Below are 25,463 nucleotides of genomic sequence, written 5' to 3'. Positions count from 1 at the left end.
AGCAGAATTGTACTCAACCACAATCTGTAACCTCATGGCCCGGCATATCCCCAACTCTACCATTACCATCAAGCCAGGAGACCAACCCTGGTTCAATGAAGAGTGCAGGAGGGCATGTCAGGAGCAGCACCAGGCATACCTCAAAACGAGGTGTCAACCTGGTGAAGCTGCAACACAGGACTATCTGTGTGTCAAACTGCATAAGCAGCAATAGACAGAGCTAAGCGATCCCATAACCAACGGATCAGATCTGAGCTCTGCAGTCCTGCCACACCCAGCCGTGAATGGTGGTGGACAATTAAACAACTAACTGGAGGAGGTGGCTCCACAAATATCCCCATCCTCAATGATGGGGGAGCCCAGCACATCAGTGCGAAAGATAAGGCTGAAGCATTTGCAACAATCTTCAGCCAGAAGTACCGAGTTGATGATCCATCTCAGCCTCCTCCTGAAGTTCCCAGCATCACAGATGCCAGATTTCAGCCAATTCGATTCACTCCGCATGATACCAAGAAAGGACTGAATGCACTGGATACTGCAAAGGCTATGGGCCCTGACAATATTCCGGCAATAGTACTGAAGACCTGTGCTCCAGGGCTTGCCGTGCCCCGAGCCAAGATGTTCCAGTACAGCTACAACACTGGTATCTACCCGGCAATGTGGAAAATTGCCCAGGTATGTCCTGTACACAAAAAGCAGGACAAGTCCAACCCGGCCAATTACCGCCCCATCAGTCTACTCTCAATCATCAGTAAAGTGATGGAAGGTGTCATCAACAGTGCCATCAAGCGGCACTTGCTTAGCAATAACCTGCTCAGTGACGCTCAGTTTGGGTTCTGCCAGGGCCACTCAGCTCCTGACCTCATTACAGCCTTGGTTCAAACATAGACAAAAGAGCTGAACTCAAGAGGTGAGGTGAGAGTGACTGCCCTTGATATCAAGGCAGCATTTGACCAAGTATGGCATCAAGGAGCCCTAGCAAAACTGAGGTGAATGGGAATCAGGGGGAAAACCCTCCGCTGGCTGGAGTCATACCTAGCGCAAAGGAAGATGGTTGTGGTTGTTGGAGGTCAATCATCTCAGCTCCAGGACATCACTGCAGGAGTTCCTCAGGGTAGTGTCCTAGCCACAACCATCTTCAGCTACTTCATCAATGACCTTCCTTCAATCATTAGGTCAGAAGTGGGGATGTTCGCTGATGATTGCACAATGTTCAGCACCATTCGTGACTCCTCAGGTACTGAAGCAGTCCGTGTAGAAATGCAGCAAGATTTGGACAATAGCCAGGCTTGGGCTGATAAGTGGCAAGTAACATTCGCGCCACACTAATGCCAGGCAATGACCATCTCCAACAAGAGAGAATCTAACCATCTCCCCTTGCCATTCAACAGAATTACCATCGCTGAATCCCCCACTATCAACATCCTAGGGGATACCATTGACCAGAAACTGAACTGAAGTAGCCATATAAATACCGTGACTACAAGAGCAGGTCAGAGGCTAGGAATCCTGCGGTGAGTAACTCACCTCCTGACTCCCCAAAGCCTGTCCACCATCTACAAGACGCATGTCAGGAGTGTGATGGAATACTCTCCACTTGCCTGGATGGGTGCAGCTCCAACAACACTCAAGAAGCTCGACACCATCCAGGACAAAGCAGCCCGCTTGATTATCACCCCATCGACAAACATTCACTCCCTCCACCACCGATGCACAGTGGCAGCAGTGTATACCATCTACAAGATGCACTGCAACAATGCACCAAGGCTCCTTAGACAGCACCTTCCAAACCTGCGACCTCTACCACCTGGAAGGACAAGGGCAGCAAATGCATGGGAGCACCACCACCTGCAAGTTCCCCTCCAAGTCACACACCATCCTGACTTGGAACTATATCGCCGTTCCTTCACTGTCGCTGGGTCAAAATCCTGGAACTCCCTTCCTAACAGCACTGTGGGTGTACGTTCCCCAAATGGACTGCAGTGGTTCAAGAAAGCAGCTCACCACCACCTTCTCAAGGGCAATTAGGGATGGGCAATAAATGCTGGCCTGGCCAGTGAAGCCCACATTCCATGAATGAATAAAAAAAAAAGAACGCAACCTCGGAAGAGGGGCTGGCAATCAGGGAGGACGGAACCCCAGACGGCCCGCAGTCTGGACCTGTGAATTGCCACCTCGGCCAGGCCTAGGAGCAGACCAACGAGGAGATCCTCCTCCCGGCCCTGTGCTGTACCTTCCCCGGGAGTGTTTTCTGGGACACTATAGAAGGAACTTTATATCTAACCCGTGCTGTTCCTGCGCCACCTTCCTGGTCTGTTCTGAAGTTTGGGTACGTTATGAAAACTGATGTTCTTTTATTGTGGGAAGATGCTTACTTGTTTAAATTGATGGTATTTGGAATCTTGTCTAGACGTCTGTATTGTTAATCGACTTTGTTCAAATCACACCCCTTCCAGTGCTCACAAGCTCCAGTCCTGTCATCATGCAATAGATGATCCCATGAAACTCAGTGTCCTTCTGATGCTTTAACGGCACATTGAAAATTCAGGCTTCACAATCCCGACAGACAGTATTCTTCCTGAATGTTTAGGCTCCTCACTGACTAAACCTGCCATCAGCGAGAATCTTTAACTTTGTGAAGTAAAAGAGCAGGGTGTAGTTTTTCTTCAACACTTGGAGTCAAGTGCATCGTTACAACCAGACCTCAAAATGAGAGGAATTTCCAAACAAGTGTGCACTTGTACAAAATCCGATGGGAATGAAGCCTTTGTGCCAAATTCTGTTGGAAGAATCTGAGATTAAACGTTTATCATTAAATTGAAACAAAATCCTCAGTAACTAGTTTCCGAGTGCTTCAGTGAGCACCTGTGTCCTATACAGCGTCACAGAACAAACACCTCTTGGGCGCAATTCATGATCTGGGCTGGCTCAGCAGTGGCAGCACTCTGTCTCGCCTCTGAGTCCCATTCCAGAGACTAGAACACAAAATGCAGTCCGACACACGGAGTGCAGCACTGAGCGACCACTGCACTGTCGGAGGGTCAGTACTGAGGGAGTGCCGCACAGTAGGAGGGTCAGTACTGAGGGAGTGCCGCACTGTCGGAGGGTCAGTACTGAGGGAGTGCCGCACTGTCGGAGGGTCAGTACTGAGGGAGTGCTGCACTGTCGGAGGGTCAGTACTGAGGGAGTGCTGCACTGTCGGAGGGTCAGTACTGAAGGAGTGCTGCACTGTCAGAGGGTCAGTACCGAAGGAGCGCTGCACCGTTGGAGGGTCAGTACTGAGGGAGTGCTGCACTGTCGGAGGGTCAGTACTGAGGGAATCCTGCACTGTCGGAGGGTCAGTACTGAGGCAGTGCCGCACAGTCGGAGGGTCAGTACCGAGCGAGCGCTGCACTGTTGGAGGGTCAGTACTGAGGGAGTGCTGTACTGTCAGAGGGTCAGCACTGAAGGAGCGCTGCACTGTCGGAGGGTCAGTACTGAGGGAGTGCTGCACTGTCGGAGGGTCAGTACTGAAGGAGTGCCGCACAGTCGGAGGGTCTGTACTGAGCGAGCGCTGCACTGTCGGAAAGTCAGTCCTGAGGGAGTGCTGCACTGTCGGAGGGTCAGTACTGAGGGAGTGCCGCACAGTCGGGGGGTCAGTACTGAGCGAGCGCTGCACTGTCGGAGGGTCAGTACTGAGGGATCGCTGCACTGTCGGAGGGTCAGTAATGAGGGACTGCTGCACTGTCGGAGGGTCTGTACTGAGGGAGTGCCGCACAGTCGGAGGGTCAGTACTGAGCGATCGCTGCACTGTCGGAGGGTCAGTACTGAGTGAGCGCTGCACTGTCGGAGGGTCAGTACTGCGGGAGTGCTGCACTGTCAGAGAGTCAGTCCTGAGGGAGTGCTGCACTGTCGGAGGGTCAGTACTGAGGGAGTGCTGCACTGTCGGAGAGTCAATACTGAGGGAGTGCTGCACTGCTGGAGGGTCAGTACTGAAAGAGTGCTGCACTGTCGGAGGGTCAGTACTGAACGAGTGCTGTACTGTCGGAAGGTCAGTACTGAGGGAGGACTGCCCTGTCAGAGGGTCAATACTGACGGAGTGCTGCACTGTCGGAGGGTCAGTACTGAGGGAGTGCTGCACTGCTGGAGGGTCAGTACTGAGAGAGTGCTGCACTGTCGGAGGGTCAGTACTGAACGAGTGCTGTACTGTCGGAAGGTCAGTACTGAGGGAGGACTGCCCTGTCAGAGGGTCAATACTGAGGGAGTGCTGCACTGTCGGAGGGTCAGTACTGAGGGAGCGCTGCACTGTCGGAAAGTCAGTACTGAGCGAGTACTGCACTGTTGGAGGGTCAGTACTGAGGGAGTGCTGCACTGTTGGAGGGTCAGTACTGAGGGAGTGCTGCACTGTCGGAAAGTCAGTACTGAGCGAATACTGCACTGTCGGAGGGTCAGTACTGAGGGAGTGCTGCACTGTTGGAGGGTCAGTACTGAGGGTGTGCTGCACTGTCGGAGCGTCAGTACTGAACGAGTGCTGCACTGTCAGAGGTTCAGTACGGAGCGAGTGCTGAACTGTCGGAGGGTCAGTCCTGTGGGAGAACTGTGCTGTCGCAGGGTCAGTACTGAGTGAGTGCTGCACTGTCGGAGGGTCCGAACTGAGGAAGTGCTGCACTGTTTGAGAGTTAGTACTGAGGGAGTGCTGCACTGTCGGAGGGTCAGTCCTGAGGGAGGGCTGCACTGTCAGAGGGTCAGTACTGAGGGAGAACTGTGCTGTCGGAGGGTCAGTACTGAGGGAGTGCTGCACTGTCTGACGGTTCGTACTGAGGGAGTGCTACACTGTTTGAGGGTTTGTACTGAAGGAGTACTGCACTGTCGGAGGGTCAGTACTGAGGGAGGGCTGCACTGTCAGAGGGTCAGTACTGAGGGAGAACTGTGCTGTCGGAGGTTCAGTACTGAGGGAGTGCTGCACTGTCTGACGGTTCGTACTGAGGGAGTGCTGCACTGTCGGAGTGGCCATCTTTTGGATGAGACATTATACTGAGGTCCCATTGCCCTCTTAAGTGGCTGTAAGAGTTCCCATGGCCACTATTTGAAGAAGCGCAGAGGAGTTGTTCCAGTGTCTTGGCAAATTATTACCATTGGAACAGATTGTGTGATGATTTATTTCATTATTGTTTCAGGGAGCTTGCTGTGCACGAGTTGGCTCCTACAATAAGGGCGGCACAGTGGCGCAGTGGTTAGCACCGCAGCCTCACAGCTCCAGCGACCCGGGTTCAATTCTGGGTACTGCCTGTGTGGAGTTTGCAAGTTCTCCCTGTTTCTGCGTGGGTTTTCTCCGGGTACTCCGGTTTCCTCCCACATGCCAAAGACTTGCAGGTTGATAGGTAAATTGGCCATTATAAATTGTCACTAGTGTAGGTAGGTGGTACGGGAATGTAGGGACAGGTGAGGATGTGGTAGGAATATGGGATTAGTGTAGGATTAGTATAAATGGGTGGTTAATGGTTGGCACAGCCTCGGTGGGCTGAAGGGCCTGTTTCAGTGCTGTATCTCTGAACTAAACTAAACTAATACAACAGTGGCAAGACTTCAAAAATACCTCATTGGGTGTGAAGCTATTTGGGACGTGCTGAGGTCATGGAAGGCACTGGGATATAAGTCTTTCCACCCCTGTGCAGTCTCCTTGCAACAAGAGGCAGGTTGCATCTATTTCCCTGGTTGGTGTGGCACTGGCCAATGATTGGAGTTGCTGTTCCTTTGATTTTTGGACCACTGTTTGGAAATTTCCCAAATTGGAGCCAGTTCGCTGTCCAGTGACTGAATGTGCACTTGTGTAGACATTGGGCCAGTTTAGCTTTGATTGTGAAGCCTCCATGGGTTAGCAGCACTCACAAGTGAAGAGTAGCCATGCGTTTGAGCTACTGGATGTAGGTCTATGTGAAGGAATTAATCACGCACTAAGGAACACAAATCCGTCAAACTTGTATTCTTGAATTGTTAGTTTCTTTGATGCAAATATTACACTTTACCCTGTAATCTCCGTACACATTACAAACCACAGAAATCCTGATACCTCTGACAGTATCTCACCGACATTTTTGAAAAACATTCACGGGATGTGTGCGTCACTGTCAAGGTTGACATTTGTTACCCATCCCTTGTCCCCTTGAGAAGGTGGTGGTGAGCAGCCTTCATGAACCGCTGCAGTCCATGTGGTGTAGGTACACCCACAGTGCTGTTAGGGAGTTCCAGGATTTTGACCCAGCGACGGTGAAGGAACGGTGATATAGTTCCAAGTCAGGATGGTGTGTGACTTGGAGGGGATCTTGCAGGTGGTGGTGTTCCCGTGTATCTGCTGCCCTTGTCCTCCTAGGTGGTTGAAGTCGCAGGTTTGGAAGGTGCTGTCGAAGGAGCCTTGGCGAGTTGCTGCAGTGCATCTTGTAGATGGTACACACTGCTGCCACTGTGCACTAGTGGTGGAAGGAGTGAATGTCTAAGGTGGTGGATGGGGTGCTGATCAAGTGGGCTGCTTTGTCCTGGACGGTGTTGAACTTCATGAGTGTTGTTGGAGCTGCACTCATCCAGGCAAGTGGAGATTATTCCATCACACTCCTGACTTGTGCCTTGTAGATGGTGGACAGGCTTTGGGGAGACAGGAGGTGAGTTACTCACCGCAGGATTCCCAGCCTCTGACCTGCTCTTGTAGCCACAGTATTTATATCCCTGGTCCAGTTCAGTTTCTGGTTGATGCTGACCCCCCAGGATGTTGATAGTGGGGAATTCAGCGATAGTAATGCTATTGAATGTCAAGGGGAGATGGTTAGATTCTATCTTTATGGAGAGGGTCATTGCCTGGCACTTGTGTAGCGCGAATGTTACTTGCCACTTATCAGCCCAAGCCTGAATGTCTTTCAGGTCTTGCTGCATGCAGGCATGGACTGCTTCAGTATCTGAGGAGTTGCGAATAGAATTGAACATTGTGCAATCATCAGCGAACATCCCCACTTCTACCTTATAAGGGAGGGAAGGTCATTGATGAAGATGCTGAAGATAGTTGGGCCTAGGACACTACCCTGAGGAACTACTGAAGCAATGTCCTGGGGCTGAGATCATTGGCCTCCAACAAGCACATCATCTTTCTTTGTGCTAGTTATGACTCCAACCAGTGGAAAGTTTTCCCCCTGATTCCCATTGACTTCAATTTTACTCGGGCTCCTTGATGTGACACTCAGTCAAATGCTGCTTTGATGTCAAGGACAGTCACTGTGGCTTTCACTATAAACATGAGCATCAAGAATCTCCTCATTAACTCTGTAACAGTTGCTATTGTCTTTCCTCCACAATTTGCTTTACATGATTTAAATATCTTGATCTTAACACACCTTTAGAATTCAGCTCTTTTGTCCATATTTGGACCAAGATTGTAATGCGGTCAGGAGCTGAGTGGTCCTGGCAGAACAAAGACTGAGCATCACTAAGCAGGCTGTTACTGTTTAAGTGGCGCTAGATAGCACTGTTGACAACACTTTCCATCACTTTGCTGATGATTGAGAGTAGACTGATGGGGCAGTAATTGGCCGAATTGGATTTGTCCTGCAATTGTGTATAGGACATACCTGGACAATTTTCCACATTGTTGGGTAGATGTCAGTGTTGTAGATGTACTGGAATAGCTTGGCTAGAGGTGCAGCTAGTTCTGGAACACAGGTCTTCAGTACTACAGCTGGGATGTTGTCAGGCCTTTGCTGTATCCAGTGCTTTAACCATTTCTTGATATCACGAAGAGTGAATCGAATTTGCTCAAGACTGGCTAAAGATTGTTGCTAAATTATCAGATTGCTTATCCGACATCCAGTACAGGATGAGCAGAAATTTCCTCCAATTAAATATTGAGAAGACTGAAGCCATTGTTTTCAGTCCCTGCTGAAAACTCCATTCCCTAGGTACTGACTCCATCCCTCTCTCTGGTAACAGTCTGAGATTAAGCCTGTCTGTTCACAATCTCGGTGCCACATTTGACCCCGAGATGAGCTTCCGACCTCACATTTGTGCCATCATTGAGGTCGCCTATTTCCACCTCTGTAACATCACCTGACTTCACCCTGTCTCAGCTCATCTGCTGCTGAAACCCTCATCCATGCCTTTGCCTCTAGAGTTGACTATTGCAACACACTCCTGGCTGGTCTCCCACAGTCTACCCTCTGCAAACTTGGGGTCATCCAAAACTCTGCTGCTTGTGTCCTAACTTGCACCAAATCTCATTCCCCTATCACCCCTGTGATCGCTGACCTACTTTAGCTGCCGGACAAGCAATGCCTTTATTTTAAAATTCTCATCCTTGTTTTCAAACCCCTCCATGGCCTCACCCCTCCCTATCTTTGTAATCTCCTCCAGCCCCACAACCCTCTGAGATATCTACGCTCATCTAATTCCAGCCTCTTGAGCACCCAAATTTTCATCTCTCCATCTTTGGTGGCCGCACCGTCAGTTGTCTCGGCCCTAAGTTAAAGAATACCCCCTCTGACTCTCCACCTCACTTTCCTCCTTTAAGAAGCTCCTTAAAACCTACCTCTTTGACCAAGCTTTTGGTCATGTGACGTAATATTTTGCTAAGTGGCTCGGTGTTATATTTTGTTTTATAATGCTCCTGTGAAGTGCCTTGGGGCCTTTTATTATGTTAAAGGCACTATATAAATATAAGTTGCTGTTGTTGGCATTGACCTCAGGAGGAGGCTGAGTTGGATCATCCATTCAGCACTTCTGGCTGAAGATGGTTGCAAATGCTTCAGCCTCGTCTTTGGCACTGATGTGCTGGGCTCTGCCATCATTGAGCATGGGGATGTTCATGGAACCTACTCGTCCAATTAGTTGTTCCACCACCATTCATGACTGGATGTGGTAGAATTGCAGAGCTTTGATCTGATCCATTGGTTATGGAATCACTTTGCTCAGTCTATCGCATGCTGTTCCCCGTTTTCTAGCTTGTGTGTAGTCCTGTGTTGTAGCTTCATCAGGTTGGCAGCTCATTTTTAAGTATGCCTGATGCTGCTCCTGGCATGCTCTCCTGTACTCCTCATTGAACCAGGGTTGGTCCCTTGGTTTAATGGTAATGGTAGAGGGGGGATGTACCAGATCATGAGGTTACTGACAGCGCATCACTCCCTTTGATGGTGTCTCACTCTCTCCGGCCGTGCATCACTCCCTCCAAAAGTGACTCACTCCCTCTGGCAGAATATCACTCCCTCCCAACAGTTTTTCACTCCCTGACAGTGCATCACTCCCTCTGACAGTGTCTCACTCCCTCTGTCAGTACATCACTCCGTCTGTCAGTACATCACTCCCTCTGACAGTACATCACTTCTGCACTGTGTACATCAGCCAGGGTCACACACTCAAGTCCTTGGCTTCAGTCATTTTCTGATTGAAAAGTAAGAGTGTAACCAAATGGTCACCCACTAGAGCTCGTATTTGCTGTCTTGCCAATTTACAGTGTACACAGTAAGAATCGGGAGTGTGGCAGATTGCACTCCTCCAGTCACTAGGTGTTGTCTTGCTGGCATTTCCCTGGGTTCAGGAGCAGGGGGGAGAGTTTGATTTAAAGATATTATGAAGAGTTTGTTCAAATTTTACTTTGACCAATGGTGACACCTATGGGTTCATTAGAAATATGACATAGGCAGACCAGGTGATTGAAAGAAAGTTGCATTTCTATTGCACCTTTCACTACCTCAAGATTTCCCAAATACTTTACTGCCAATTAAGTACTCTTGAATGATAGTCACTGTTGTAATATAGGAAACACGACAGCTAATATGCAGGCAGCAAGATCCCACAAACCACAATAAGATAAATGACTGGTTCATCTGTTTTTAGTGATGTTGGTTGAGGAGTCAGGAAGGAGAGGCCATAGACACAAGATTAGATGTCAGAGATTTATAACAGAGAGCAGGTGAAACTGCTTCACACAGAGAGCTGTGAGGCTGTGGGATTCACTCTCAGGGTTAGTGGTTGAGGCAGAAACTGTGTCAATATTGAGGATGGGATTGGACAGGGGGTTGAAGGGAAATGGGAACGGGGGATGGGGGTGGTAAATGTGATTGAGACTATTTGTTTGTTTGGAGGGTAAAGGGTCACATGGAATAGTGTAGGTCAGATGGTTTCACAGGTCGGCGCAACATCGAGGGCCGAAGGGCCTGTACTGCGCTGTAATATTCTAATTCTAATTCTAACATGGATTAGATGGGCCAAATGGCCTGTCTGTGTTCTAATCTTCTATGGTGTAGCATAGGATGGTATTCTGAGGTTGGAGGCTGAGGCACATTGTTGGGGCAGTGTAGAGGGATCTTTATTCAGCATTTAATTGTGAGATACCTGATTTAACCTGTATTTCACTTCCCAGCACAAGTGTCCCTCAACTTGAGGAGCAAAGAACAGTACAGTACAGCACAGGAACAGGCCATGCGGCCCTCCAAGCCTGCGCCGATAGCACTAAACAAGAAACCCTGGTTATGCCTGGATAACAAATTTGAGAATATCATGACTAGATAACAGAGTTTTAAATGCATTTAATATCTCAGTAAAAAGTCAATACAGTGTCTCTGTAAGCTTTCAAACATTGTCACATGCTGTGGCTGAATAGTAGTGGCTTATTTGTGTGGGATTATTTTCAAACCCTGTTTCTCTTAAAATTGCAAGGCGCACAATTCAGGTGGGAAATCTTTTTACACCGTTCACCCTCACATCATTTCTGCTGGTTATAACTTGTTTCATCTCAGCTAAAGATTATTGTAAAATACATATTTTTAAACTGCTATTTCCTCTACACTGAACTGTGAAACAGGTGCAATACTGCATCTCAGTGTGGCAACATGGGATAGTGGAGGCTAAGGGCAGATCCCCACAGAAAGATGCTGTCAGGTATCATTCTGTGCTCCCACCAGGGGTCCTAGATTCAGGGGCCTTCTGGATGGCAGAATCATAGCTGTCCTGTTGTATCCACGCCAGTCTGTACCACTCAGTTGCATTCTGCATTTATTGAACACATCGACTTAGGAAACTTTAAAGTGGCAAATAAATAGTGCAACTGTAGAAGAATCAGGGACTGTGGCTCATGCTGAGACACCAGGAACACCAGCGATGGGACTCTCACACCAATCTTCACTTGCTGGGAAATGTTTAGTCAAACCAGTGCCCTGTTGGGAAACAGTAATCTCCTACAAAGGTGTTCGCAAACTCCTGACATCCACAGACAGTTTTGGGCTTCTGTATCGCAAAGTGGTGAACATTCAACATTATAATAAATAAAAACATTCATATAAATAGTGCAAAAATATACAATGCGTAATAATCGACAATACCGAAACAGCACAGACACTTCTCTTTCCTTGACATTGACATTGCAGTTTTTTCTACCAATACTCATTTGACTGTCAGGTGGAATTGGCATTGCTTAGCTGGGTTGGAACTCTCCTGCCTCTTGCTCCTAATCCTCTGGGCTGTTGTCGTACAACATCCTTTGATGGTTTCATTTTCATAATGTCCTCTCTCAGCCCCTCGAAGTAGTAGTATTGTTTCTGGACCTTTGCGGGAACGGCTCTCCAGTGCTTTCTGCGCTTTGAGTACATCCTGTGGTAGCTGAGATAAAGTAAGAGGCCGTTGGCCAATGGATGGAGCGCAATAAAAAACCTCCAAAATTAACACTGCCCCCATGAATGGGGAGGAACCCCAACAGCTCAGTTGCTAAATGCACTGACCAATGTGCTGCTGATCACTATCCAGAGACTGCTATGGCCATCAGCACATGTCCCTCCAGTGGAACAGCCTAGCAATGCTAACCTCTGGGTTCATACTTGAGGATTGGGGCAAAATATTGGAGGAACGTTAATACCCTCAGCACTGTAGCACACCGTGAATCATTGGCTCCAGTAACAGTTGGGAACTGCCTAGATTCTGGAAAGGTCCCAGCAGATTGGAAAACGGCAAATGTAATGAGACAGAAAGTAGGAAACCATAGGCCAGTTAGCCTAACATTTGTCATTGGGAAAATTCTGGAATCCATTATTAAAGAAGCAGTAGCATTTTGAAATCATATTACAAGTGAGCAGAGTCAACATGGTTTTTTTAATTCATTTTGTGGGATCTGGACGTCGCTGACTAGGCCAGCATTTATTGCCCAGTCCTAATTGCCCTTGAACTGAGTGGCTTGCTAGGCCATTTCAGAGAACATTTTAAGAGCTGACCACATTGCTGTGGGTCTGGAGTCACATGTAGGCCAGACCAGGTAAGAACATCAGATTTCCTTCCGGAAAGGACATTAGTGAACCAGATGGGTTTTTTACAACAATCAGCAATGGTTTCATGGTCACCATTAGACTAGCTTTTAATTCCCAGATTAACTGAATTCAAATTTCACCATCTACCATAGTGGGATTTGAACCTATGTCCCCAAAGCAATAGTCTGGGTAGCTGGGTTACTAGTCCAGTGGCATTACCACTATGCCACCACCTTGTGTTTGACAAATTTACTAAAGTTCTTTAAGATGTACCAAGCGGGCTGGATACTGAGGAACCAGTAGATGTAGTAGATTTGGATTTCCAAAAAGCATTTGATAAGGTGCTACATGAAAAGTAACTACACAAGAGCTCATTGTGCTGGAGATAATATATCAGCATGGATAGAGGCTTGGCTAACTAACAGGAAGCACAGAGTTAGCATAAATGGGGCATTTTCAGGTTAGCAACGCATGGGATGCCACAGGGATCAGTGCTAGGGCCTCAACTATTTACGATCTATATTAATGACTTGGATGAAGGGACTGAGTGTTTGTAGTCAAATTCGGTCACGATATAAAGACAGTTGGAAAAACATGTTGTGAGGAGGACATAAAGTGTCTGCGAAGAGATATAGATAGGTTACTTGAGTGGGCAAAAATTTGGCAGATGGAGTATAATAGAGTCATAGATTTATACAGCACAGAAACAGGCCCTTCGCTCCATCGTGTCCGTGCCGGCCATCAAGCACCTAACTATTCTAATCCCATTTTCCAGCACTTGGCCCATAGCCTTGTATGCTATGGCATTTCAAGTGCTCATCTAAATACTTCTTAAATGTTGTGACGGTTCCTGCCTCTACCACCCCTTCAGGCAGTGCGTTCCAGATTCCAACCACCCTCTGGGTGAAAACATTTTTCCTCAAATCCCCTCTAAACCTCCTGCCCCTTACCTTAAATCTATGCCCCTGGTTATTGACCCCTCTGCTAAGGGAAAAAGTTTCTTCCTATCTAACCTATCAATGCCCCTCATAATTTTGTATACCTCAATCATGTCCTCAATCTTCTCTGCTCTAAGGAAAACAACCGTAGCCTTTTCAGTCTCTCTTCATAGCTGAAACGCTCCAGCCCAGGCAACATCCTGGTGAATCTTGTCTGCACCCTCTCCAGTGCAATCACATCCTTCCTATAGTGTGGTGCCCAGAACTGTACACAGTACTCCAGCTGTGGCCTAACTAGCGTTTTATACAGCTCCATCATAACCTCCCTGCTCTTATAATGTGGGAAAATGTGAAGTCATCCACATTGATAGGAAGAATAGAAAAGTAGATATTATTTAAATGGAGAGAGACTGCAGAATGCTGCTGTACAGAGGGATCTGAATGTCCTTGTACATGAATTACAAAAAGTTAGCAAGCAGGTTCAGCAAGTAATTAGGAAGGCAAATGGAATGTTGGCCTTTATTGCAAGGGCGACGAAGTATAAAAGTAGGGAAGTCTTGCTACAACTGTACAGGGTGTTGGTGAGAGCACAGCTAGAGTACTACGTACAGTTTTGGTATTGTTATTTAAAGAGGGATATACTTGTGTTGGAGGCAGTTCAGAGAAGGTTCACTAGGTTGATTCCTGGGATGAAGGAGTTGTCTTATGAGGAAAGATTGAGCAGGTTGGGCCTATACTCATCGGAGTTTAGAAGAATGAGAGGTGATCATGTTGAAACATATAAGATTCTGAGAGGGCTTGAAAGGGTAGAAGGATGAGAGGATGGTTCCCCTCATGAGGGAATCTATAACTAGGGGGCATAGTTTGAGAATAAGGGGTCGCCCATTTAAAGACAGAGATGAGGAGGAATTGCTTCTCTCAGAGGGTTGTAAATCTTTGGAATTCTCTACCCCAGAGAGGTGCTGGGTCTGGGTCACTGAATATATTCAAAGCTGAGATAGACAGATTCTTGACAGGGGAGACAAGGGTTATGGGGAACAAGTGGGAAAGTGGAGTTGAGGCCACGATCAGATCAGCCAGAATCTTATTGAGTGGCGGAGCAGGCTCGAGGGGTCATATGTTCTACTCCTGCTCCATTTCTTATGTAAAGGAGCAAAGCTCACCACTGTATCCAGTGGGATCCCATTGTGTACCTAGACTCCCTCCCTCTCTATTTATTATCCACTTACACAATTTCACCATCCGCATTACGCTGGTATTCACGATCAATGTGTGAATTATAATCAATTGCTGCCAGCAAGGCACGTACTTGGTAATCCTCGAACCTACAGGGGATGATCAATGAAGCAATGAACCAGCAGATTTAGAATAGAGAAGGCAAGCTCACTGAACACTACCGCTTATGTACAACAGTTAGTCACATTTAAGATAGATGCTTGTATTTAAACCCTCTTTGCAACAATCCCAAAGCTAACCTAGAATGTGTGTGATGCGGATAAATCAAATTGGGGAAGAAAGAAGGCTAAGAAAGTCACTTCAAAAGAAAGGAAATGCAATAGCTATTGAAAGAATTCCACCCAGTTAAGTTTAAGATTTTTGAGCAACAGTTGTTCCTTTCACTCCTGGAACCTTGATGGGGTGAAAGCTCAGACTGACAGCTGGCGGAAATGGTTCAAACAGATTTGATCCAGTTCCACAGCATAAAACACAGGGAAGGAATGAGAAAGGTTCATCAAACCCACCTCTCCCACAGCCCATGTCCACTCTCCCCTATCACTGACTCTACCCACCATTCAATCCCCTCCCACAGCCCATGTCCACTCTCCCCTATCACTGACTCTACCCACCATTCAATCCCCTCCCACAGCCCATGTCCATTCTCCCCATCAGACTCTACCCACCATTCAATCCCCTCCCACAGCCCATGTCCACTCTCCCCATCACTGACTCTACCCACCATTCAATCCCCTCCCACAGCCCATGTCCACTCTCCCCATCACTGACTCTACCCACCATTCAATCCCCTCCCACAGCCCATGTTCACTCTCCCCTATCACTGACTCTACCCACCATTCAATCCCCTCCCACAGCCCATGTCCACTCTCCCCTATCACTGACTCTACCCACCATTCAATCCCCTCCCACAGCCCATGTTCACTCTCCCCTATCACTGACTCTACCTACCATTCAATCCCCTCCCACAGCCCATGTTCACTCTCCCCTATCACTGACTCTATCAACCATAGAATCCCCTCCCACAGCCCATGTACACTCTCCCCTATCACTGACTCTACCCACCATTCAATCCCCTCCCACAGCCCATGAACAGTCTCCCCTATCACTGACTCTACCAACCATTCATTCCCCTCCCACAGTCCATGTTCACTCTCCCCTATCACTGACTCTACCCACCATTCAATCCCCTCCCACAGCCCATGTTCACTCTCCCCTATCTGACACTACCCACCATTCAATCCCCTACTACAGCCCATGAACAGTCTCCCCTATCACTGACTCTACCCACCATTCAATCCCCTCCCACAGCCCATGTTCACTCTCCCCTATCACTGACTCTACCCACCATTCAATCCCCTCCCACAGCCCATGTTCACTCTCCCCTATCACTGACTCTACCCATCATTCAATCCCCTCCCACAGCCCATGAACAGTCTCCCCTATCACTGACTCTACCCACCATTCAATCCCCCTCCCACAGCCCATGTTCACTCTCCCCTATCATTGAAACTACCCACCATTCAATCCCCTCCCACAGCCCATGTTCACTCTCCCCTATCACTGACTCTACCCACCATTCAATCCCCTCCCACAGCCCATGAACACTCTCCCCTATCACTGACTCTACCCACCATTCAATCCCCTCCCACAGCCCATGTTCACTCTCCCCTATCACTGACTCTACCCACCATTCAATCCCCTCCCACAGCCCATGTTCACTCTCCCCTATCACTGACTCTACCCACCATTCAATCCCCTCCCACAGTCCATGTCCACTCTCCCCTATCACTGACTCTACCCACCATTCAATCCCCTCCCACAGCCCATGTTCACTATCCCCTATCACTGACTCTACCCACCATTCAATCCCCTCCCACAGCCCATGTTCACTCTCCCCTATCACTGACTCTACCCACCATTCAATCCCCTCCCACAGTCCATGTCCACTCTCCCCTATCACTGACTCTACCCACCATTCAATCCCCTCCCACAGTCCATGTCCACTCTCCCCTATCACTGACTCTACCCACCATTCAATCCCCTCCCACAGCCCATGTTCACTATCCCCTATCACTGACTCTACCCACCATTCAATCCCCTCCCACAGCCCATGTTCACTCTCCCCTATCACTGACTCTACCCACCATTCAATCCCCTCCCACAGTCCATGTCCACTCTCCCCTATCACTGACTCTACCCACCATTCAATCCCCTCCCACAGCCCATGTTCACTATCCCCTATCACTGACTCTACCCACCATTCAATCCCCTCCCACAGCCCATGTTCACTATCCCCTATCACTGACTCTACCCACCATTCAATCCCCTCCCACAGCCCATCTTCACTATCCCCTATCACTGACTCTACCCACCATTCAATCCCCTCCCACAGCCCATGTTCACTCTCCCCTATCACTGACTCTACCCTCCATTCAATCCCCCCCCACAGCCCATGTTCACTCTCCCCTATCACTGACTCTACCCACCATTCAATCCCCCCCCACAGCCCATGTTCACTCTCCCCTATCACTGACTCTACCCACCATTCAATCCCCTCCCACAGCCCATGTTCACTATCCCCTATCACTGACTCTACCCACCATTCAATCCCCCCCCACAGCCCATGTTCACTCTCCCCTATCACTGACTCTACCCACCATTCAATCCCCTCCCACAGCCCATGTTCACTATCCCCTATCACTGACTCTACCCACCATTCAATCCCCTCCCACAGCCCATGTTCACTCTCCCCTATCACAGACTCTACCCCATTCATTTCATCTTCTTCAGTCGTTGCAAAGCACTTTGGGATGTCCTGAGGTCATGAAAGGCATTACAGAAATGAAAGTTCTTTCTTTCTTTACCCTACACCTAGCCCACACTGTATCCGAGCTGGTACTGTTTGATTTGGCATTGTAGAGGTAGCTTTACCTCACGCCTAGCCCACACTGTATCTGAGCTGAGAGTACCTGGTGCAGACACTGGGGGCCAGATTTTCAAAGTGGTGGTGGAAAACAGGAGCCTGGTCTGGTTTTTGGTCTGAAACGTGCCACCTCTGGGTAACTGATTCAGATTGAAATTTTCAAGTGGGAAAGCCCTTAATTAGAATTAGAATTAGAACATTACAGCGCAGTACAGGCCCTTCAGCCCTCGATGTTGCGCCGACCTGTGAAACCATCTGACCTACACTATTCCATTTTCATCCATATGTCTATCCAATGACCACTTAAATGCCCTTAAAGTTGGCGAGGCTACTACTGCTGCAGGCAGGGCGTTCCACGCCCCTACTACTCTCTGAGTAAAGAAACTACCTCTGACATCTGTCCTATATCTATCACCCCTCAACTTAAAGCTATGTCCCCTCGTGTTTGCCATCACCATCCGAGGAAAAAGACTCTCACTATCCACCCTATCTAACCCTCTGATTATCTTATATGTCTCTATTAAGTTACCTCTCCTCCTCCTTCTCTCCAACGAAAACAACCTCAAGTCCCTCAGCCTTTCCTCATAAGACTTTCCCTCCATACCAGGCAACATCCTAGTAAATCTCCTCTGCACCCTTTCCAAAGCTTCCACATCCTTCCTATAATGCGGTGACCAGAACTGCACGCAATACTCCAGGTGCGGTCTCACCAGAGTTTTGTACAGCTGCAGCATGACCTCGTGGCTCCGAAACTCGATCCCCCTATTAATAAAAGCTAACACACCATTTGCCTTCTTAACAGCCCTATTAACCTGGGTAGCAACCTTCAGGGATTTATGTACCTGGACACCAAGATCTCTCTGTTCATCTACACTACCAAGAATCTTCCCATTAGCCCAGTACTCTGCATTCCTGTTACTCCTTCCAAGGTGAATCACCTCGCACTTTTCCGCATTAAACTCCATTTGCCATCTCTCAGCCCAGCTCTGCAGCCTATCTATGTCCCTCTGTACCCTACAACATCCTTCGGCACTATCCACAACTCCACCGACCTTCGTGTCATCCGCAAATTTACTAACCCACCCTTCTACACCCTCTTCCAGGTCATTTATAAAAATGACAAACAGCAGTGGCCCCAAAACAGATCTTTGCGGTACACCACTAGTAACTAAACTCCAGGATGAACATTTGCCATCAACCACCACCCTCTGTCTTCTTTCAGCTAGCCAATTTCTGATCCAAAGCTCTAAATCACCTTCAACCCCATACTTCCGTATTTTCTGCAATAGCCTACCGTGGGGAACGTTATCAAATGCCTTACTGAAATCCATATACACCACATCCACTGCTTTACCCTCATCCACCTGTTTGGTCACCTTCTCGAAAAACTCAATAAGGTTTGTGAGGCACGACCTACCCTTCACAAAACCGTGCTGACTATCGCTAATGAACTTATTCTTTTCAAGATGATTATAAATCCTGTCTCTTATAACCTTTTTCAACATTTTACCCACAACCAAAGTAAGGCTCACAGGTCTATAATTACCAGGGCTGTCTCTACTCCCCTTCTTGAACAAGGGGACAACATTTGCTATCCTCCAGTCTTCTGGCACTATTCCTGTCGACAATGACGACATAAAGATCAAGGACAAAGCTTCTGCAATCTCCTCCCTAGCTTCCCAGAGAATCCTAGGATAAATCCCATCTGGCCCAGGGGACTTATCTATTTTCACACTTTCCAAAATTGCTAACACCTCCTCCTTGTGAACCTCAATCCCATCTAGCCTAGTAGCCTGAATCTCAGTATTCTCGACAACATTTTCTTTCTCTACTGTAAATACTGACACAAAATATTCATTTAACGCTTCCCCTATCTCCTCTGATTCCACACACAACTTCCCACTACTATCCTTGATTGGCCCTAATCTAACTCTAGTCATTCTTTTATTCCTGATATACCTATAGAAAGCCTTAGGGTTTTCCCTGATCCTATCCGCCAATGACTTCTCGTGTCCTCTCCTTGCTCTTCTTAGCTCTCCCTTTAGATCCTTCCTGGCTAGCTTGTAACTCTCAAGCGCCCTAACTGAGCCTTCATGTCTCATCCTAACATAAGCCTTCTTCTTCCTCTTGATAAGCGCGTCAACTTCTTTAGTAAACCACGGCTCCCTCGCTCGACAACTTCCTCCCTGCCTGACAGGTACATACTTATCAAGGACACGCAGTAGCTGCTCCTTGAATAAGCTCCACATTTCGATTGTTCCCATCCCCTGCAGTTTCCTTCCCCATCCTACGCATCCTAAATCTTGCCTAATCGCATCATAATTTCCTTTCCCCCAGCTATAATTCTTGCCCTGCGGTATATACCTGTCCCTGCCCATCGCTAAGGTAAACCTAACCGAATTGTGATCACTATCACCAAAGTGCTCACCTACATCTAAATCTAACACCTGGCCGGGTTCATTACCCAGTACCAAATCCAATGTGGCATCGCCCCTGGTTGGCCTGTTTACATACTGTGTCAGAAAACCCTCCTGCACACACTGGACAAAAACTGACCCATCTAAAGTACTCGAACTATAGTATTTCCAGTCAATATTTGGAAAGTTAAAGTCCCCCATAACAACTACCCTGTTACTCTCGCCCCTGTCGAGAATCATCTTCGCTATCCTTTCCTCTACATCTCTGGAACTATTCGGAGGTCTATAAAAGACTCCCAACAGGGTGACCTCACCTCTCCTGTTTCTAACCTCGGCCCATACTACCTCAGTAGACGGGTCCTCAAACGTCCTTTCTGTCGCTGTAATATTCTCCTTGATTAACAATGCCACACCCCTCCCCTCTTTTACCATCTTCTCTGTTCTTACTGATTGGTATGGAAATGGGTCTCCTGTCCTCTTAGAGCCAGTGGGATTGAAAACGCCAGTGGGTCAGATCAGGTCTGGGGCTCATGTCGACTTCCACAGCAACCATCACTGAAGCTGCTGGTTGTCCTGAGGGAGAGATCTGCATTCAACAGCAGCAGAGGATGTCACTGGAGGCCTGCCACTGGGGCAGGGCAGACCTTCGCTTGATCGATGCTCACCTGGATCTAATGCTGCATGCCGTGAGGGAGAGGAGGGAGGTCCTTTTCCCAGAGGGTGGCAGGAGAAGGCCATCTTGTCGTGCAGCAGGGGCACCTCTCTGTTCATTGTTATCCGTCACTACCCCTTCTTCCTCCTTCTCTCTCACCTCCTGCTCCTCCCCCAATGAGCTGTCTCCTTCTAGGGCCTCACTGTCCTCAAGGTCCACACCTCTCATGTTATGGAGAGTGCAGCAGACCACCACAATGACCAAGACCCTTGCAGGAGACTGATCCAGGCACCAGTATCACATCTTCACAAACCCGATGGCGTGCTCAATGGTTGGCCAGATGAGCAGGTGGTATTGGTTATTTCGCCTCTGTGCCTGTCTGTGGCTCCCGTAGAGGGGCAGTAGCCATTTCCTCAAGGGATTTCCCTTGTCCCCTTGGAGCCATCCATGCACTTTGGGGGATGGAGTGAAGATCTGAGGAAACCTGGACTGGAGGAGGGTGAAGGAGTCATGGCTGCTGCCAGGAAAGCGAGCGCGCACATAGTGGAAGCGGGCCAGTTGGACATTGAGGGAGTGGAAGTCCTTCCTGTTGATGGATCTCACTGGTCAGTTGCTGGTATCTTGATGGCCACATGGATATAATCGATGACGCCCTGCACTTAACGGAATTCACTGATGGCTTCAAAACCCAAAGCCCTCCATCCCAACCTCGGCCCATCTTTATCAATATGGGAGTAGTCATGCCCTCCTGAAAAGGGGATCCTTGACCTGCCTGATAGCCTAATGAGCTGCCGACTGCGAGATGCCATCTCAGCTGATCCCTGGAATGACCGGGTTGCATAGATGTTTACAGCACCTGAGACCTTGACAGCTGCGAGTAGGGGACTGCCATGGGGGCTATGAGGCCTCAGGTCATTGTGGATCAGAGCACACAGGACCGAGACCATCTGCCTGGATAGTCGCAGCCTCCTACGGCAGTGGTACTCTGTCATTTGCAGGTAGCTGATTCTTGGGCTGTGCTCCCGATGTCTTGGGAGCCCCCCGACTGTGCTCCTCAGGCATCTTACTGCCCAGGAGGGTACATATGCCACAGTGCATCCTGGCTGCTCTGTCCAATGTCAGAGTCACCTGCTCCCATCTGACCTCCGTCAGCTGGGCCTTTAACGCTCACCATGCCAAGCCTAGCTGCCACGATAATGACAGAGGGCTCACTTCCTTGTCTGGTCTCATGCCAATCTCCAATGTAACATTTAACTCCTATATCTGTAATAATATCCACAGTGAGACACATCTGAGGCAGCTAAACTTCATTTGCTGCCTCTGTTTTAAATTAAACAGCCATTTCCCTTGCCCTCATTTCCCTCCACAATTCTCACGTCCTCCCAACCCTGCCATGTTCCCCACATGGTGTTTTCCCCGTTCCCAGCATTTAAAAATTGTTCACTGAAACTGATGAACCTGTTAATGAGCTCTTCAATGAGCTCAACAGGCAATTAATTAGATGCAGGCACCCAACCCGCTCCCTCCCTGCCGGCTGAAGTTTAAAAATAGGATTGCATCCTGAGGCGGCAGGACCCAGTGCTGACCCCCAAGAATGCAATCATAAAATTGCGCTTGCTGCCGTTCCCACTGTCAGCGGGGATTGAACATCAGCCCTGGCTGCCTGAACAGAAAGTAATTAATTCCCAGCATTGACATCCTTTAAGTCTAGCTCCCAAAAAATTGGCTTTTGGAAAATTAAGGAATAAAATGTTATGATGGCAGTAAGAAGTATTTCTCTTTCTGAAAAGCCTCATGACCAACACGAATACTTCTCACTTCACACAATACTTCAACTGAACAATCCTAAAAATGTAAGAAAGAGGAAGAATGCCTACCATTCCTTGCTGTTTTTGTCTAACCTTGTGTGGAAGCTGTAGATTTACAAGGAGCTACCAACCTATAGGAAATGATTATTTGCGTTGTTGACCTCGGATGCACCTACTTGCAGCATTCAGACCATGCAGCCTTAAAGGGGCAGGCCAGGCTGCGCACAACTCCATTTAACATCACACACAAAGCACACAGGTCTCCAGTTCTCACTCATGCTCACAGCACCTTCTTTTTTGGTTGGAGGAGGGCCCCCTGTGTCTCCTGCTTTCCTTTCTCTCCCAGGACGGCCTGGGCTCCTATCACCTTCCCATCCTTTGTCCTTTTTGGATTTGTGGGAGTGATTAGGAAAGGTTTTCCCCTGGGAAACCCACTTATAAATTAAAGCAAACTCATTGGCCAGAACGGCCGCTTGCTGGGCTCCCTGAACCCGCTGCTCCTCCACGTGGGTCTTTATAGAGAGTGGGAAAGAGTTTTTAAATTCCTCTAACAGGATTACTTCTCTGAGAGTCTCATAGCTGAGCTGTATTTTAAGAGCCCTCAGCCACTGGTCAAAAGCCAGCTGCTTACTTCTTCTAAACTCCAGGTAAGTTTGATTAGCTTGCTTTTTGAGGATTCTAAACTTTTGGCGGTAGGCTTCGGGTGCTAATTCATATGCCCCAAGGATAGCATTTTTGGTCAGTTCATAATTTGATGAACTCTCATCTGGCAGCAAGGAATAAACCTCATGGGCTTTTCCAGTTAGTTTGCTTTGCAATAAGAGAGACCAGGTCTCAGCTGGCCATTTTAGTTGCCTTGCCAGTTTCTCGAAAGACACAAAAATGCTTCCACCTCTTCCTCATTCAATTTTGGAATTAACTGAGGGAGTTTTAGCAATATTGTACCCAGCCCTGAATTCTGCTCCTCCATAGAGTCATAGAGTTACAGAGAACAGAAACAGGCTCTTCATCCCATCGTGTCTGTGCCGGCCATACTGCACCCAACTATTCTAATCGCATATTCCTGTACTTGGCCCGTAGCCCTGTATGCTATGGCATTTCAAGTGCTCATCTAAATACTTCTTTAAAGTTGTGATGGTTCCTGCCTCCACCAACTCTTCAGGCAGTGTGTTCCAGATTCCAACCACCCTCAGGGTGAAAAAATATTTCCTCAAGTCTCCCCTAACCCTCCTGCCCCTTACCCGAAATCTATGCCCCCTGGTTCTTGGCCCCTCCGCTAAGGGAAAAAGCTTCCTCCTATCTAACCTATCAATGCCCCTCATAATCTTGTACACCTAAATCAATGTCCCCCCTCAGCCTTCTCTGCTCCAAGGAAAACAAGCCTAGCCTTTTCAGTCTCTCTTCATAGCTGAAATGCTCCAGCCCAGGCAACATCCTGGTGAATTTCCTCTGTACCCTCTCCAGTGCAATCACATCCTATAGTGTGGTGACCAGAACAGTACACAGTACTCCAGCTGTGGCCAAACTAGCGCTTTCTACAGCTCCATCATAATCTCCCTGCTCTTATATTCTATGCCTCGGCTAATAAAGGCAACACTCCCATATGCCTTCCTACCCATCTTATCTACCTGTGCTGCTGCCTTCAGTGAACTATGGACGAGTAAACCAAGGTCCCTCTGACTTTCTGTACTTCCTAGGGTCCTACCATCCATTGTGTATTCCCTTGCCTTGTTAGTCCTCCCAAAATGCATCACCTCACACTTTTCAGGATTAAATTCCATTTGCCACTGCTCTGCCCATCTTACCAGCCCATCTATATCTCCATGTAATCTAAGGATATCCTCCTCACTATTTACAACACCACCAATTTTCGTGTTATCTGCGAACCTACTGATCATACCTCCTATATTCACGTCTAAATCATTAATGTACACTACAAACAGCAAGGGTCCCAGCACCAATCCCTGTGGTACACCACTGGTCACAGGCTTCCAATTGCAAAAACAGCCCTCGACCATCACCCTCTGCCTCCTGCCACTCAGCCAATTTTGGATCCAATTTGCCAAATTGCCCTGGATCCCATGGGCTCTTACCTTCTTAACCAATCTCCCATGCGGGACCTTATCAAAAGCCTTACTGAAATCCATGTATACTACATCTACTGCTTTACCCTCATCTACACATCTCATCACCTCCTCGAAAATAGAGTCATAGAGTCAGACAGCACAGAAATATTGGCCTTGCTTTCAGTGGGGTTACTCTGTCACCCCCTAGTTAGCTCAAACCGCTTCAGCTCTCTCTCTTCGGATTCTTTTCAGAATATTCTTTCTGTCTCTCTCTCCTGCCTTTCATTTTATTCATGTTCCTTCTGGACATCTCTCTCTTTCTCTTTCCGTTCCTTCTGGAAGGCTCTCTCTTTCTCCCTCTCCTGCTTTGCTCTCTCTCTTTCTCTTTCCCTGTCTTCTAATTCAAGTTTCCTTTGTTCCAATTGTATCTTTGTTAACAGTACCCTGCCTGGGTCTGCTTCTAACACTGCTTCTGCTTCTTCAGATTCAGGGGAAAAATGGTGGGCCACTAGCCTTAGGAGTTCAGACTTCCTAGCCTTGTGATCCCACACGGCTCAACCATTTTTCTCAGCTCCTCCATGGACAGTGCTTTTAATTTATCCCAAGTTACTTCACCCTGGCTTGGAGAGCTACTCACTTCAGTTGCAGACATGTTAGTATACAATCACACACAATCACAAGAAAACCTGTATTAATCTTGCTCTTTTTTTGATTGAGAACAATTTGGCTTCCCACATCCAATTTCTCTCATTTGCCTGTGGGCAAAATTCTGGATGTTAGCACCCAAATTTCTGTTATCACCAGGTGTGAAAGGTGTCCAGGGATCTTTTCAGCCTTCACCTGGTTTCATTGTAACAGGGTTTAATTTTAAACACACTCTGTTTTGAGCTCCCCCTTGGTGAATCCTCGTTCACCACTTTCCAATTATAAGGCAAAGAAATGATCATAAACAGGCTTTCTTAGGTTTAAAGAAAAAAAGTGAAATTTATTAAAGCTTAAACTTAAACGCTAATACGATTAACGCCTACGGATATACAACGTGCCCACGCTAGCATTCACACGCAATACACACATACAAATAGGGACAGAAAAGAGCAGAAAAAAATAAAATGGAGAGGTTTGAGGCAATCTCTGAAGAGAGGTTTTTACTGTGCTTCGAACTCACTGTAGTCCTT

At 47.9% G+C, this 25,463-nt stretch overlaps 1 protein-coding gene across 1 annotated transcript in view; it reads right to left on the bottom strand.

The window, feature by feature from the left end:
* Positions 1–10,575: 10,575 nt before the first annotated feature.
* The window catches only part of LOC137380356 (uncharacterized), a 39,848-nt gene continuing 24,960 nt past the window's right edge, over positions 10,576–25,463 (bottom strand). The window contains exons 11-12 of the mRNA XM_068052283.1: positions 14,416–14,511; positions 10,576–11,610 (exon numbers count right to left, since the gene is read on the bottom strand). Coding sequence (XP_067908384.1) covers positions 11,406–11,610; positions 14,416–14,511 — 301 coding nt within the window. The 3' untranslated portion in view covers positions 10,576–11,405. The remainder of the gene's footprint in view (positions 11,611–14,415; positions 14,512–25,463) is intronic.

The sequence above is a fragment of the Heterodontus francisci genome, chromosome 19 (assembly GCF_036365525.1).
Source record: "Heterodontus francisci isolate sHetFra1 chromosome 19, sHetFra1.hap1, whole genome shotgun sequence".
Lineage (NCBI taxonomy): Eukaryota > Metazoa > Chordata > Chondrichthyes > Heterodontiformes > Heterodontidae > Heterodontus > Heterodontus francisci.
Note: the sequence above shows the minus strand (reverse complement) of the source record. Positions and strands in the feature narration are given on the sequence as shown.